Raw genomic sequence first — 15,881 nt, 5'->3', positions numbered from 1 at the left:
CAGAACCCAGAAAAGTCAGTTCCTATCATTGTCCCAGTTAGCAGGATGGGGAAATCAGCGCTGTGGCATTATAAACGTGTGTGGAAATCTTTAGGAATTATCCCCAGCCTTAGCAGTTCCTGCACATCAAATCCCAAAGCCCCTCATTTTGTCAGTGCTGCCGCATCTGGGATATCGGCACTCCCGTTTGGGGAATTGTGCAACAAGGACCCTCTTCCTTATGCTCTCGTGTATTGCTGCTGCCAAAATCCGCAGATAGCAGAACTGAGGTTGAAGGCAGAGTTTCTGACCATTTCATCCGCTGCCAAGCCGATCCTGCAGCATCAAGCACCCCCAACCATCAGACAGACTAAACACTACAAAACCTATGATGCAGTGTGAGCCGGAGGGAATATTCAAGCACTCCATGGCCCTCATGCCCAAGCAGCCTATGCAACCAGCCTTTCCTTTGAGATTCACTCATCTCAGCCCCACCCCTATCTCTGTCTCACCACTGAGAGATCGAAGCAAGATCTGATAGACTAAGCAGGGCAGACAAGAGCAGGTTGTTTTCATCCGACGAAAATGAAATTGCCTGCATTTGGTGTCTAGAGCGTAAATATTCATGTCTGACAAACGGATCAAATTGGTTCTTGATTTACAAAGGAAAGCCTCTTCTAAACTCAGTGTATGTGGCAGAGGCATAGATTCTGTTTAGATATTAACTGAGTTAGAGGTAATCCGAGCATAGCAGGGCTAATGTTAAAAAAAAAAAAGCTTTAGCGTTAATATTTTTTCAAATATCAGATATAAAAGAAATCAAATACAGTGGACGCTCAGGTTGCAAACGTGATCCGTGCAGGAGGCACATTCACAACCTGCAGCGGCGCGTCTGTGCACGCGTGGGTTGCGATTTGGTGCTTATGCGCAAAGCGCAATTTAGCGCTTCTGCACATGTGCGAGTGCCAAAATCCAGAAGTAACCCATTCCAATACTTCCGGGTTCGGTGCAGTGCGCAACCCGAAAACGCGCAAGCTGAAGCGTCTGTAAGCCGAGGTATGACTGTATTTTTATCTGGCTCGCAAGATGACTGCTCATAAAAATAATCTGGTTGAAGGTTTATTTGCTTGTTTTGTGTTTTTTTTAACAAATGGCAAGAATGGGAGATCTGTGCTTCCTCAGAAGACAGAATGTTAGGAAACAGCTATGCTGTCTCAGACGAAAAGGCTACCTATCACCGCCTTCTGTCTCCAACTGCGGTCAGTTAGGCGATCCAGGATGCTCACAAGCAAGTTTTGGTCTCCTGGAGCGACTGTTTTTAAAACACACACAAACAGTGTTGGTACAGGGGGGCAGGTATACACCTTGTCTTTCACAAGCAGCAAACAACTCGTTCTCGGAGCTTAGAAAGGAAAGACGCCATGTGATTGTGCTGGCTAGCATGTTCGGGAAGGATGTTTGGTTTGGCCTCTGGAAATGCAAGATGCACAGCTGAGATCATCTCCGGGTTTGCTTTCCCGTTGTACTTCCCCGGGGCAGCTGGGCGGGCGACACCCTATGGGTGGGGTGCGCACCTGAGCCACTCCCCCACGTGGCGCATATCCTTGCTCAGCTGTAAATTGGCAGCGCCGCTGCTGTTGCCAGTGCTCCCTTTATTTTCCTGTTGCCAGGCAACCCTTGTGAACACTTCGTCTCTGCTGCATAGCCAGTGCAAGAACAAAACCTGCTCTCTCTGGTCGACTTCGCTCTCTAACCCATGGCTGCGGCGCACACTTTGCGGGTTTCGCATTATCAGCAGTGTTGCCCGTCCACGGGAGGAGAACTTGAGGGCCAGGGCTCGGCCAGCTAAGCAGATGTTCAAAACCAGGGCAAAGCTCTAGATCAGGGGTCCCCAAACATTTTCAGGACTCCATAAAATTACCCCCAATTTCCCCGTACCCTACCCTATTAAAAGCATTATTCAGAATAACAGTTTCTGTGACCCACAGAGGAAGATAACAGCACAATAAACTTCAGTGACAATTAATTGCACATTTCTTCAAAATCCAATTGAAACCACTCAGTTTAATTAAGTTGGCAAAACTGATGAACTTGATCTAGCTTTTCAAAGTCTGATAGCCATTTTAACAACAACAACAACAACAACAGCAATTTTTATTTATACCCTGCCCTACCCAGCCAAGGCCGGGCTCAGGGCGGCTAACAAGCAATAATAAAAACAAGTTGAATGAATACAACTTAAAAACAAGATTAAAATAAAACATGAAAATATTGAAATATTAAAATGCAGCCTCATCGCAGGAAGAGAAAGAAAAAGAAAGAGGGGGAGGGAATCAAATTGGCTCCAAGCCAAAGGCTAGGCGGAACAACTCTGTCTTACAGGCCCTGCAGAAAGAAATCAGATCCCGCAGGGCCCTGGTCTCATGAGGCAGAGCGTTCCACCAGGCTGGGGCCAGTGCTGAAAAGGCCCTGGCTCTGGTTGAAGCTAATCTAACTTTCTTAGGGCCCAGGACCACTAGGGTGTTGCTATTTATGGACCTTGAGGCTCTCCGTGGGGTATACCGTAGGTACGAGGGTCCTAGGCCGTGAAGGGCTTTAAAGGTCAAAACCAGCACCTTAACTCTGACCCTGTACTCCACCGGGAGCCAGTGCAGCTGGAAAAGCACTGGGTGAATATGCTCCCATCGCAGAAACCCCTTATATACGCCTTCCCCCTTGCCCCTGTGGAGGTGAGGGTGCTACCCCAAGTCAGTGAGATGAGTAACCCTACAACATTTAGAAAACATCTGAAGGCAGTTTTGAAATGCTTTAATGTTTTGTTATGTTTTGTTATATATGTTGGAAGCCACCCAGAGTGGCTGGACAATCCAGACAGATGGGCAGGGTGCAATAAGAATAATTGTATTTTTATTATTATGGAATAGGACGTCCTGATTTTCATTGTAGAAATGTTGGAGGGAACACTAGTGGTTTAGATCTTCTGCTTTGGGCAACCAACGTAGACCTTTCAGTGCCTTTGGCAACCCCCGCCTCTTCTATCTTTTATCTCACACATAATAAACACAGTTTTCCCATCACTTTGGCCCATAATTAAGAAGAGGATTTGCCATCCCGGGTGGAAGTTTTTGAGCATTTGCAACATTGCTTCTGATTGGCTCATCCCCCCTTGCGGGGATTTGAAACGATGTCTCTTGTGGAACTCTAAAGGCCCTTGGAAGGATCTCTTAATGCATCGGCTAAAAGACCGGCCCAGTTAATTGGCAGTCCGCAGCAAACCTTTAATGCGGCTTTGTCTCTCCTATCCTGGGCAGACAGAACCATCTGGATGAATATGCCTGCGCTCATTTAGATTTCACCCTGTGCTGCCTTTTCAACTTCTTACACCAGGCGTGTGGCTGAAGAACGCAAATTGAATTCAATTTTAAAATAATAAAGCTTTTACGTTGGCAGCCTCATTAGCCCCAGTTAGTCTTGGAAATATTATTCCTTAAACGTACGTGTGTGTGTGAGAGTGAGTGTGTGAGTGAGTGAGTGTGAAAACACTTCAGTTTAAAATGAGGCCCTTTAAAAAGGAATATAAGTCTTGCTCACAGATTTCTCATTTTTCAATGTCAACACACCTCCTGATGCACTGATGTCTATCTCAACTTCTCTCTCTCTCTCTCTCTCTCTCTCTCTCTCTCTCTCTCTCACACACACACACACACACACACACACACACACACACACACTTTCCTGGTTTTGTCATTTCAATAATTTTTAAACTATGCACACTTAAGAAAGGCAGTCTGTGGATGTCGTGGCCAGTTTTAAATATATATTTACATCCTTTGGTTGGTTATTTCACTCCCCAGCGACCTGTTTCCATTCCTTGGAAGGCTTAAGGAAGCATTTTGGCTGGGTCTTCTACTGCAGGAGCATTTGGTTCAAAAGCTATTTGTTTTGCTCTTGCTTTTATTATGTATTTTGTGTGTTTTGTCTCTTTTTTTGTGTGTGTGCCATGAACCACCCTGAGATCTACAGATGAAGGGCGGCGTACAAATTTAATTAATACATGATGATAACAATAATAATAATAACGACAACAGGGAGCGCCTCCAGCCGTGCAGCCTTTATGGGCCCAGTGCATACCAGAGAAGCTGAAGACTGGCATATGTGACCAGCAGGTCCCTCCTGTGCCTGCTGGGCTTTGGCAGCTCCTGCCCTTGTGGCAATGGAGTTGGCCATGCCTGCAGTCCCTGTCCAGCCCTCTCCTGGAGTTCAGGAGAGCATGCCTTCTGACTCCCAGCTGGTTCTGCCATTCTTAATGCAGCTCTGCCGGCTGAGCAGGACATTTCCCATTGCGTTGCCACTCGCCTTGACCTGGACACCTAGATGGCTTAGGGCCCTCGTATTTACGGGACCGCCTCTCCTGGTATGCCCCGCAAAGGACCTTAAGGTCCATGAATAACCATAGTTTAGAGGTCCCGGGCCCTGAGGAATTCAGACTATCCTCCACCAGGGCCAGGGCCTTCTCAGTGGTGGCTCCGACTGGTGGAATGCTCTGTCCCATGAGACCAGGGCCTTGCAGGATTTAACCTCCTTCCATCGGGCTTGTAAGACAGAGCTATTCCACCTGGCTTTCAATTTGAACTTAGCCTGATCTTTTATTCCCCTTCCTTCCCTCCCCCTCCCCTTTTTATGATGATTACCCGCTCTGGGATCCCACAACTAATTCTCCCCTGGTCTCCTCGCTGGCCCAAGTAGGACCAATTCAGCCAGCTAGCCCTGGTGACCATCTAATGTTTATTGGATGGATTTCCCCCCTTAAATTGATTTTTGAATTCTGAATTTATTGTTATTCACGTTTTATACTGTATTTTATGCTGTTAAGTGTTTTAAATTTGTTGTTAGCCACCCTGAGACCGGTTTTCTGAACCGGGAAGGGCGGGGTATAAATAAAATTATTATTATTATTATTATTATTATTATTATTATTATTATTGATGTGCTAAACTGGCTTCCCCTTCTAATTAGCCTCAGCCACCGCCATCCTTGATGTCCTCCCACCCTCTCTTTTAGTCCCACCATATTATTATTATTATCAGCAGCAGCAGCAGCAGCAGCATCATATTTATTTATTTATTTAATTTCTACACCGCCCTATACCTGAAGGTCTCAAGACGGTTCACATAGAATATCAAATACATAAAATCAAAACAAAACCAACAAACCAATTTAAAAAACACCAAAAGAGCCAGCATTTTTTTTAAAAAAGGGTATAGGATGTAGATCAACTCAGGCAAAGGCCTGGTTAAAAAGGCACATTTTTGCCTGGTGCCTAAAGGTTTATAGTGAAGGCGCCAGGTGGACCTCCTTGGGGAGAGCATTCCACAGACAGGGAGCCACCGCAGAGAAGGCCCCGCTCTCGAAGATGATCTCAGGTCCGGGTAGGTTCATATGGGAAGAGGCGGTCTTTGATTATTATTATTATTATTATTATTATTATTATTATTATTATTATTTATACCCCACCCATCTAGCTGGGCTTCCCCAGCCACTCTGGCAGCTTCCAACAAAATATTAAAATACAGTAATCTATCAAACATTAAAAGCTTCCCTAAACAGGGCTGCCTTCAGATGTCTGGTAGTTGTTGTTCTCTTTGCGATCCTGAGCCATTTAAGGCTTTATAGGTCAAAACCAGCACTTTGAATTGGGCCCAGAAACTAATCGGTAGCCAGTGCAGCTGGACCAGGATTGGTGTAATATGCTCAAACCGTCTTGCTCCGGTGAGCAACCTGGCCGCTGAATTCTGCACCAGCTGAAGTTTCCGACCAGGACAGGGTGGGATCCTGCCATTTAACTTCTCTTCTCTCCTCCCTCCTTCCTCCCCCCAGGATTGCCTGAGCTGGAACTGGGAGTCACAGATCATCAGTTCGGTCAGCCAACAATTGGGGAGCAGATCCCGTGGGCGGACAACCCCATGACCTCCATTAATCGGGGACCTATGAGCAAACCGGACGAGTAAGTATGGGGTTTTCACCACCGCCATCCTCCTGTTGCTTGTTGGAGATTTCAGGCAGGGTTTATGGGCAGATGTCAACATGCAGCTGGCCATCCTGGGACCAGCTTTGGAGGCAAATATCCATGCGCAATATCCTTAGGAGTTTTTCATTTCGTTTCATCTGTTAATCGCTTCTCGCGAGGCATCTTGAAACAATTTCCAGTATAATGGCACACATAAAACAGTATCATATATAAAAGCGGCTAGAAACAATTGCATATTATTAACATGATTTTTTTATGTATATATAAAAAAGCTATAAATATAAAAACAGATTCAGATCCTGGCCAGAAACTGGGAAAAAGATTTGTGCTCCTTCCACAGTCTAGCTGCTGCAGTGCTAACTGGAGCTCAGCCCTGGTCTGGCTGAAGGCTTCCTCACACTTCCCCCTGGGGAAAAGCACTTTTTAGTACTCAGTTGAAGCAAACAGCATTTCAGGTTTTCTCCAGATAGATGTTTGCTCCGATTTAGCCCTAGGAAAGGATGCAGGGCAGGAAGGAAACAGCTCAAATTCTTGCTTTTCTAGGCATAGGGCAAGCGGAAATGTGGGCAAACCCTTAGTGCCGCTGCGTCCAGACCTGGTCTGGTGGTCTGTCTCTCCCCCTCTCCCCACACAAACTAGGATATATAATCTCGATCTGGTCATCTTGACTTCCCATTTCCAGTTTGCCTGGGGGAGATAAACCACCAGTCCAAGCATGAACAAAACGGCTAAGCCAGAGCATTTCTTAGCCCCAAAGCTGTTGCTTCTGTAAGTTAATATTCTGCTTGAATTGAGAGACAGCGCACAACTTCCTTCTCAGCTTGCAGCTACTGCCCATGCCAACACACCCCTCTGCCACGGTCCTTGTCCTTGGGAACAACCATTTTTCTCACTGCAGTGGGAAAGGGGGATTGGAGCGGGGAGCAAACTGTCTTGGGAAGGTAGGATTTTCAGGACAGAAACCTCCTCCCTCTCCCGTCCCCTTAACAAGGAACATAAAACTGTTTTGGAGCAGAGAGGAGCTCGGGGGCAACCAGGAGGGAGCCCCAGTCCATTAGCTCTCTTGAGCGGGAAAGGATCCAGTTTCAGGTTCCTGGCCCGGCGCCCCGGTTTTGCTCTTGGCGAGCTGCCTTGAAGCTGAGATGGAGCTCAATGCACAGAGTTCATTACAATCCCCTTTGTTCTTAGCCAAGCTTTCCCCAGAGGGCTGTGATTGGGGCTTGCTACAAGATCTGTGCCGAGCAGGACTGGGCTGGGGGGGGGGCAGAGGCGGGGGGGCAACGACAACTGCTCCCTTCCTTCTTCTCTGAAGATCTCCTGCAAGGAGCCCCCACAGCAGGGCGTTCTGAGGACCAGCTGCAGCAGCCGTAGGAAGTCTTGTGTGGGGTTTTCCCTCTATATTTGCCCCCTAGACTTTAGCTTAGGGGAGGGAGCAAGCTGGTTATTCTGCGTTATGCGGGATTGTTAACCAAGGCGAGGAAATGTGGGTAGGTGGGGGGGGAGAATGAAACTGCTTTCTCCATAGTTAACTTCCCTTTCTTTTGTAAAGTGCAGTGTTTAATTTCCTTACTGTTTGGTGGTCTCTTTTACTTCAGTAGCTTCCATTGCCTTGGTGGGGGACACCTCTAAGACAGGGTTGTTTAGGATGTGTCCTTAAATAACTGCCATTCGCCATGATCCCATAGGATAACAGGTAAAGGGACCCCTAACTGTTAGGTCCAGTCGTGGCCGACTGGGGTTGCGGCACTCATCTCGCTTTATTGGCCGAGGGAGCTGGCGTACAGCTTCCGGGTCATGTGGCCAGCATGACTAAGCCGCTTCTGGCGAACTAGAGCAGCGCACGGAAACGCCGTTTACCTTCCCGCCAGAGTGGTACCTATTTATCTACTTGCACTTTGACGTGCTTTCAAACTGCTAGGTTGGCAGGAGCAGGGACCGAGCTACAGGAGCTCACCCCGTCGTGGGGATTCGAACCGCCGACCTTCTGATCGGCAAGTCCTAGGCTCTGTCGTTTAACCCACAGCGCTACCCGCGTCCCATAGGATAGAGTGGGTCATAAAATACCAATGCATAAACCTGTCTGAATAGCCCAGGCTTCCCTTGTGCATCTGGAGCAGGTCTCATCCTCACCACACAGCTTGGCTCTGCAGCTTCAGGCCTCTTGGACCATTTGCTTTCCTAGCCTCTTTCTTCTCGCAGTCACATGCCATTGCTTGCATTATGTGGGGGGTCAGCTATTGGGGGTTGGGGGGTGGGGCCTGGGGAGCAGACCTTCAAGCATTGGCCTCCATGTCACCTCCATGATTAGGTTCAAGTCCACTCCGCTAAAAACAAACTGATATTTTACACTTGCAAAAAAAAAGCAGAATTCTGTGGCTCCACCTTGTGTAATCTGGGTTTTTGTTAATCCAATTTGTCAGGCACAATGGAAGGCCAGGAGGACGCTTGGCCACTGGGTGAAAACCTTGCTCAGCTTCTGAGCCTTCAGCAGGTGTCAGCCGCTTAAGCAGGTTTTTCACAGCCATACAAAGGAGCCCTGCTGAATTAGAACACAAGGCTCCGTCCAGTCCGCCACTCCTGCTTTCAGAAGTAGCCACCCAGTTGCTTCTCGGAAGCCAATGAGCAGGGCATGAAGCCTGCCACACACACACACACACACACACACACACACACACACACTGTGTGCCCTCCTTCAACAGCTGTTCAGGTGTGGACTGCCTCTGAACATGACTGTTCCATTTAGGTATTGTGACTGACAGCTGTTGATAGACCAATCTCCCTCCAAGAATTTGCCCGATCCTATTTTCAAAAGCTGGGCCCATCACCTCCTGGCAAATAGAATGGGAAGAAATGGAGGCAGTGAGAGATTTTACTTTCTTGGGCTCCATGATCACTGCAGATGGTGACAGCAGTCACGAAATTAAAAGACACCTGCTTCTTGGGAGAAAAGCAATAACAAACCTAGACAGCATCTTAAAAAGCAGAGACATCACCTTGCCAACAAAGGTCCGTATAGTTAAAGCTATGGAAGTGAGAGCTGGACCATAAAGAAGGCTGATCGCCGAAGAATGGATGCTTTTGAATTCTGGTGCTGGAGGAGACTCTTGAGAGTCCCATGGACTGCAAGAAGATCAAACCTCTCCATTCTGAAGGAAATCAGCCCTGAGTGCTCATTGGAAGGACAGATCCTGAAGCTGAGGCTCCAAGACTTTGGCCACCTCATGAGAAGAGAAGACTCCCTGGAAAAGACCCTGATGTTGGGAAAGATGGAGGGCACAAGGAGAAGGGGACGACAGAGGACGAGATGGTTGGACAGTGTTCTCGAAGCTACGAACATGAGTTTGACCAAACTGCGGGAGGCAGTGGAAGACAGGAGTGCGTGGCGTGCTCTGGTCCAGGGGGTCATGAAGAGGCGGACACGACTAAATGACTAAACAACAGCAATATTCAAAAGCTACTACTAAGCCTGTAGCGGCAGAACTTGGCAGTTGCTTTGTGCAAAAGCGCCTATAAGAACTTGAAATGTGCTTTCCCACCCTTTTCCCCCCCAGGGAAAGCTGAAAAGAGCTCAGGTGCCACGTTCTTCACGCCCACAACACGCTGGCATTTCCACGGCGCTGCCCCTGACGCCTTCCTTGCGTGTGACTCTCTGTGCTTCTAGCTCAGCTTTTCTTGCACGTCTCACCAGACGTCCTCTCTGGGAATCTGGAAAAAAATATAGGATCCTGAACCACCAGGGGACTTTCACCTGAAAATTTAGGTTCTGATTCATACAAACAAGCATCAGTGCCCACACGGCAGAAGCTGGTTTATGGAGCCTTCTGGCCAAATAATCATTGTGCAAATCTGTCAGTTTTCTCTACACCTCCACAACACATGCTGGAGCCATGTGCCGAGCTGCTCTTTGGAAGAGCTTGCCTCTCAAGCAGCCGTCACGCCGTTGTGTGTACAAATTCAGACTGAAGAGAACAGTCTAGGTCTCCTTTTTGTGTTCCAGACCATCCACCAGCTTGCATCCATCTGCATGAATAATAACTCCTTGCTCCTTGCATACTTCGGATGCTGGAAATGCAAGAGGTTTTTTCCCCCTCACCCTTAGCATTTCTTTTTCTTTCTTTTTTTAGATTTATATACAGCTCTTCATCATAAGATATCAGGGCAATTCACAGAATGAAATACAGGATAAAAACAAGTAAATAAGTAAAGCAAAACAGCAGAACAATACCCCCCCCCCTTCCCACAGACACATTTTAAAAGGCTGTAGAATATGAATCAGCCGAAGGCCTGGTGGAAGAGGAGTGTTTTCGCCTGGCACCTGCAAATACATAATGAAGGCACCAGGCAAACCTCCCTGGGGAGAGCATTTCCCAAAGGGGGCCACCACAGAAAAGGCCCCTTCTTGCGTTTCCACTCTTCGGACTTCATCCTTACTGTTCAACCTGGTTATACATTTCCTGCTCCTTATTTAGAGCTGGTTTCCATCAAACGTCTTTATTCAAGTGTATATTTTAAAAATTCAAAGTGTGAATACAGAAAACATGCACCTCATGCAGGTACAACGCTGTTAAAAGGCCAGAAGAAGAAGAGTTTGGATTTGATATCCCGGCTTTCACTCCCTTTAAGGGGTCTCAAAGCGGCTAACATTCTCCTTTCCTTTCCTCCCCCACAACAAACACTCTGTGAGGTGAGTGGGGCTGAGAGACTTCAAAGAAGTGTGACTGGCCCAAGGTCACCCAGCAGCTGCATGTGGAGGAGCGGAGACGCGGACCTGGTTCCCCAGATTACGAGACTACCGCTCTTAACCACTACACCACAGTGGCCAGAACCGTCTCTGGTTCCACATTGAGTGTATGCTCAGCCACAAGCCCAGGTTTGATGGTTGTTGTCTTCTTTCATCTGAACCAATCACCAAGCTTGGTTTTTGTGCCTCACCCTTTGCAGCCCCTGAATCTCCTTGGTGGGAGATCCCTGTGCTGTTTGCTGCACACTTTGCAGACAGACAGTCCTATAGAACAGGAACAGTTCATCTTGGTGCAGAATTTTAGCTGTGGAACTGTAGTGGGGGAGAAGGCAGAAGCGATGCCTTTTTATGGACCAGTTTTAAGTTTCTGCTGCTCTATCCCTGTCTTCCCCATTCTTTCTTCTCGTGCCATCAACCATGTGCATTGGCAACCCTGGGGTTAGGCTGGATATCCCCCCTCCCCACCCTTTGATTTACATGTGGTGCTCATCTGGAGCAAACTGTGTAGACTTCCTGACTCCTCAGAAACTCTTGGCATAGCAGGGGGCCCCTCTGGCTTCCTGACTCTTTCCAGTCAGCGTGATGTCCTTGCTGCTGGTGATGTCGGGCCCAGCAGCCCCATCATCAGGATTATTACACGCCCACACAACTCTGAGATTGGAAATAGATCGCAGGGAGGGAGTGGGGGCACGAGCGAGAGAGGGAGGGGTAGGGTTCTGCTTCCTTCGAGCTCTTTTCCCCCCAAGCCTGTCCCCAGTTCTTAGAAGCTGTTGTTCTTATCGTGACACCTAGAACCAGCTGGGCATTTCATGGAGGATGTAAACTGCAAGGGAGGCAATGACCAGGGGCTGGCAACATGGACTCAGGAAGCAGTCAGTGCAGTGCAGTGCAGCAGTTCTCAACCTGTGGGTCCCCAGATGTTGTTGGACTACAACTCCCATCACCCCTAGCTAGCAAGGCCAGAGCTCGGGGGTGATGGGAGTTGTAGTCCAACAACATCTGGGGACCCACAGGTTGAGAACCGCTGGTGTAGTGGTTAGAGTACTAGTCCAGTCTCTGGGGGACCAGAGTTCAAGTCTGTCCAATTATTGGGTTCCAATTACCTGTCCAAACTGTTTTAGTGTGCAGAGTAAGGCAACATTAAGGGGTTGAATCTTGGTTAGAGAGCAAACTTTTCCCTGTTGCAATCGCGCACACAAGCACACACACACACAGAGAGATGCTTGTAGGTAAGGAAAATAGCAAAGTCATTCATTGTAGGAAACATAAGGTGGATAGGAAAGTTCCCAGTTCTAGTCTAACGAACCAGCCTATACTGGAGCAAGGTCATCTTCATTGGCTCCTCTCAGAGGACAGAACAGCCAAGATGACTTCAAGGAAGGATGGGGCAGATTCATGGAGGAGGAGATGCTTGTGTCTGCAGAGGTGGTGCCCCTCTGCTTAAGTGATGCTGGGGACGAGCCCACTGTCTTCATGCCTCGCTTGTGAGCTGCCAGAGACATTTGGCTGGCTTCTAACAGATACACAACTGCAGAGCCAGGCAGGTAGATCCTCCAGCCCAACCTTAGTTTGTATTGCGTTCATCGGAATACTACACAAACATTGGTGGATAGGGTTCATTGGTCTTTGCAGGGATGGGAGGGGGTGAAAGTTGCCCCCAGATTTTTGGAAACCGCAAGCTAACTTTATACACAAGAGCGCACGGATGGTTTTCCCCTTGCAACCATCTGCATTAGCAGATGGGCCCATAGCAAAGTAAACTGGTTTTTCTTATAGACAACCGAGTGCCTTTCGATTCCTTCACCTTCCTCATTTGCACCCCTACAGCCATTGCATCACTTCTCAGCTCGATGAGCTCCTGTGCCCTCCCACCACCCCGGAGGGGCGAAACGACGAGAAGGCTCTTCTCGAGCAGCTGGTGTCCTTCCTGAGTGGCAAAGACGAGAACGAGCTGGCAGAGCTGGACCGAGCGCTTGGCATCGACAAACTGGTCCAGGTAGCAAGCTGCCTCTTAGGTGTCCGAGCCCCGGGGCCTGCTCCTGTTGCTACTTGAGAAGGTGGTCCAGCATCCGGAGTTCCTGCCCAGTGGGTGGGGGTGGAGCGCTTGCTTGAAAAGTAGCAAAGAACAGGAGTAGCCCATGAGCCGCTTACCCTGTAAAAGCTGGAGTCAAAAGCCTCTCCCAATGCACCATAGCCTCTCTGTTACAGAGGCGTTCCTAAAGGTATCCACTCTTTCCTTCTTTGTCCCAACGATTTAGGGCATATCCACACTTAACTTTTGCCCCACTCTTTCCAAGCAGAGGTCCACGCTAAAAAGCTCTGTGCGTTGTTGGTTGTTGTTGTTGGTTGTTGTTGTTGTGTGTTTTCTTTCCCTGAGCTTTCCCAGTGCACACTTGCTCTTTAGTGCTCAATCGGAGCAAATGACAATTAGGGTTTTCCACAGATGACTATTTGCTCCGATTGAGCTTTAAAGAGCAAGTTTGCACTGGGAAAGCTCTGGAACAAAAAAAGAATGTTGGGGGGGGGAGGAGGCACTTTGGCACAGAACTTTAAAGTGAAGGACATCTAAGTATGTATAAGCCCTTAAACTCTGAGGTGCTGCTTCCACAAGTAAGATTCTACAAAGATGGAAACTCTACAGGTGTTATTTGATGATTTCATCTCGTGCATCAGCTATCAGCTTCTGGTTGGTTTTATTACAACCTACCCATTTAGCATCACAGCTTGAGGCTGTGCCCACCAATAAAGGCTGGGGACGTAGTCCTGATGCAAAACTGCCTTAAAAGAGGAAGAGTGCTTTTACTAGATGCAGAACGCATTCCCAAGAAAGTGTGGCATGCCAAGAGCCTAAGTAGGAGGGGAGGGTGAGAGGGGAGGGTCTCGCCTCAACAATAAAAGGAGCATGTGTGAAAAGGGCACAGAACTGTGTCCCCACACACACAACCACCCCCCCTGCAGTTTATCTTTCCATATTCGGATGCTCCCGCCATTTTTCTCCCTTTGTGGTTCAGATGTCAGAAGTCAGCCAAAATCAAAACCTCTCCTGCCAGGAGAAACCTGTCAGTGGATTATTTCTTCTAGTCGTAAGCAATTGAAAGCCACTTTGTACACTACTTTAAAAAATAATAAAAAATACACTTAGGTGTTTTGTGCATGCACCTAAAAGTGTTCTGGGTGAAAAGTTCTGTGGACACTTCTGCCCTGCAGAGTTGAGAGGGGCTGCCGCTCCCTGGCCAAAGTTTCCACTTTGCTGGTGACTCGCCCGGGTTTGCAGCTGGGCAACACAGAAGCAGCCCTTAAAGTCACATGAAGTGCTGCATATGTTTGGAACCATGTCGGAACTGACGGTGGCCTCACACTTTTGTTTCATTCTCTGTGAGCAGGGAGGCGGCCTGGAAGCGCTGACGGAGAGGTTCCAGCCCCACCAAGCCACGCCGCCGCCGCCGCCGCCTCTCATGATGGACCAGAAGCCGGGCATGTACCCACAAGCTTACCCCTCCGCTTCCCCCACCACCAACCTCCCTGGCCCTTTCCCCGGCATGGTCCGGCAGAAGCAGTCCTTTGGGTCGATGCCGGTCCAGGTGCCGCCGCCGCCCCGTGGGGCCTACCCCACCAACATGGGGATGCAGCCGCGGCAGGCGCTCAGCAGGCCTCCGACAGCCCCCAACCAGCTGCGACTGCAGCTGCAGCAGCGGCTCCAGGGGCAGCAGCAGGTGAGCTCCCACTCAGTGCGGCCGGTCCCTTTGCTTGCCAGAGCCCCGTGGCCTTCGGGGCAGGCTGAAGCCACGCCCTACTTGGCTGGTAGGCCTCCGTGTCGCTGAAGGGCACCGATGATCGCAGTACGGTTGCATCTCACACGGGGGTTCGGTTCCAAGGGTTCCAGGCGTACACAAAAGTCACATGGAAGCAAACTCCTTGGAACAATGCCTTATGAGGAACGGCTAAGGGAGCTGGGCATGTTTAGCCTGGAGAAGAGGAGGTTAAGGGGGGATATGATAGCCATGTTCAAATATATAAAAGGATGTCACATAGAGGAGGGAGAAAGGTTGTTTTCTGCTGCTCCAGAGAAGCGGACACGGAGCAATGGTTCCAAACTACAAGAAAGAAGATTCCACCTAAACATTAGGAAGAACTTCCTGACAGTAAGAGCTGTTTGACAGTGGAATTTGCTGCCAAGGAGTGTGGTGGAGTCTCCTTCTTTGGAGGTCTTTAAGCAGAGGCTTGACAACCATATGTCAGGAGTGCTCTGATGGTGTTTCCTGCTTGGCAGGGGGTTGGACTCGATGGCCCTTGTGGTCTCTTCCAACTCTATGATTCTATGAACCTTCCTGTGGCTAGAAGCGAAAGGGGGGAGATCATGCCCCAGTGAGAGTCTCCACCTCCATCGTTCAGCACAGACATTGAGGCCCAGCTCCAAGGGCTTCTGGTGGTTCCCTCCCTGTGAGAAGCGAGGTTACAGGGAACCAGGCAAAGGGCCTTCTCGGTGGTGGCACCCGCCCTGTGGAACACCCTCCCAGCAGCTGTCAAGGCAATAAACAACTATCTGACTTTTAGAAGACATCTGAAGGCAGCCCTGTTTAGGGAAATGTTCGATGTTTTGTCGCTTTTCATTATTATTATAATTAATATTCTGTTGGGAGCCACCCAGAGTTGCTGGGGAAACCCAGCCAGATGGGTGGCATATAAATAATAAATTATTATTATTTCCTCCAGAAGCCTAGGGGTACTTGCGCGAGGTCCCGCCAGAGCACCCCACAATCAGCATGCTCACGCGCATGCCTTCCCCCTGCCCCAAGAAAGCCAGGAAGTTTAAAAGCTCTTTCCCCACCAGGAAACCCCCAAGCAGACACAGCACAGAAAGAGATTTCAAGTTCTCCACATCGCTTGCATTTATTGTTTGTTACTGTTGTTGTCGTCAAACTCACACAATTTCTGCCAGCCTGCCTTCAATTGCGTATGTTTGAAACCGTGCTATTTAAGTGCGCACGAGGTTCAATTGTACTGTATTTTAAGGACCTCGGGGCCATTTTGGGGAAGTGGCTGGAGGGACCACTGAAACGCGCTCTGTCCAGCTGCCAAAGGCTGCCTGGAAGATTTGGTCCAGGCACGGCCACACCTCTCCCTTATCTGCAC

At 48.8% G+C, this 15,881-nt stretch overlaps 1 protein-coding gene and 1 long non-coding RNA gene across 7 annotated transcripts in view; both read left to right on the top strand.

Moving 5' to 3' along the window:
• Positions 1 to 15,881, top strand: part of LOC309338155 — a 309,599-nt gene that overhangs the window by 190,917 nt on the left and 102,801 nt on the right. The gene's annotated exons all lie outside the window — the stretch shown is intronic.
• The window catches only part of NCOA1 (nuclear receptor coactivator 1), a 304,047-nt gene that overhangs the window by 271,015 nt on the left and 17,151 nt on the right, over positions 1 to 15,881 (top strand). For all 6 annotated transcript variants that reach the window (XR_014154526.1, XM_081854455.1, XM_081854456.1 and 3 more), the window contains 3 exons: positions 5,857 to 5,983; positions 12,576 to 12,744; positions 14,132 to 14,461. Coding sequence is in view for 5 of the 6 variants with exons in the window: in XM_081854455.1 (XP_081710581.1) it covers positions 5,857 to 5,983; positions 12,576 to 12,744; positions 14,132 to 14,461 (626 nt within the window). In the remaining variant the exon portion in view is untranslated. The remainder of the gene's footprint in view (positions 1 to 5,856; positions 5,984 to 12,575; positions 12,745 to 14,131; positions 14,462 to 15,881) is intronic.

The sequence above is a fragment of the Podarcis erhardii genome (genome assembly GCF_964252035.2).
Source record: "Podarcis erhardii genome assembly, chromosome: 3".
NCBI lineage: Eukaryota > Metazoa > Chordata > Lepidosauria > Squamata > Lacertidae > Podarcis > Podarcis erhardii.
This window is presented reverse-complemented; position numbering and strand designations above follow the sequence as displayed.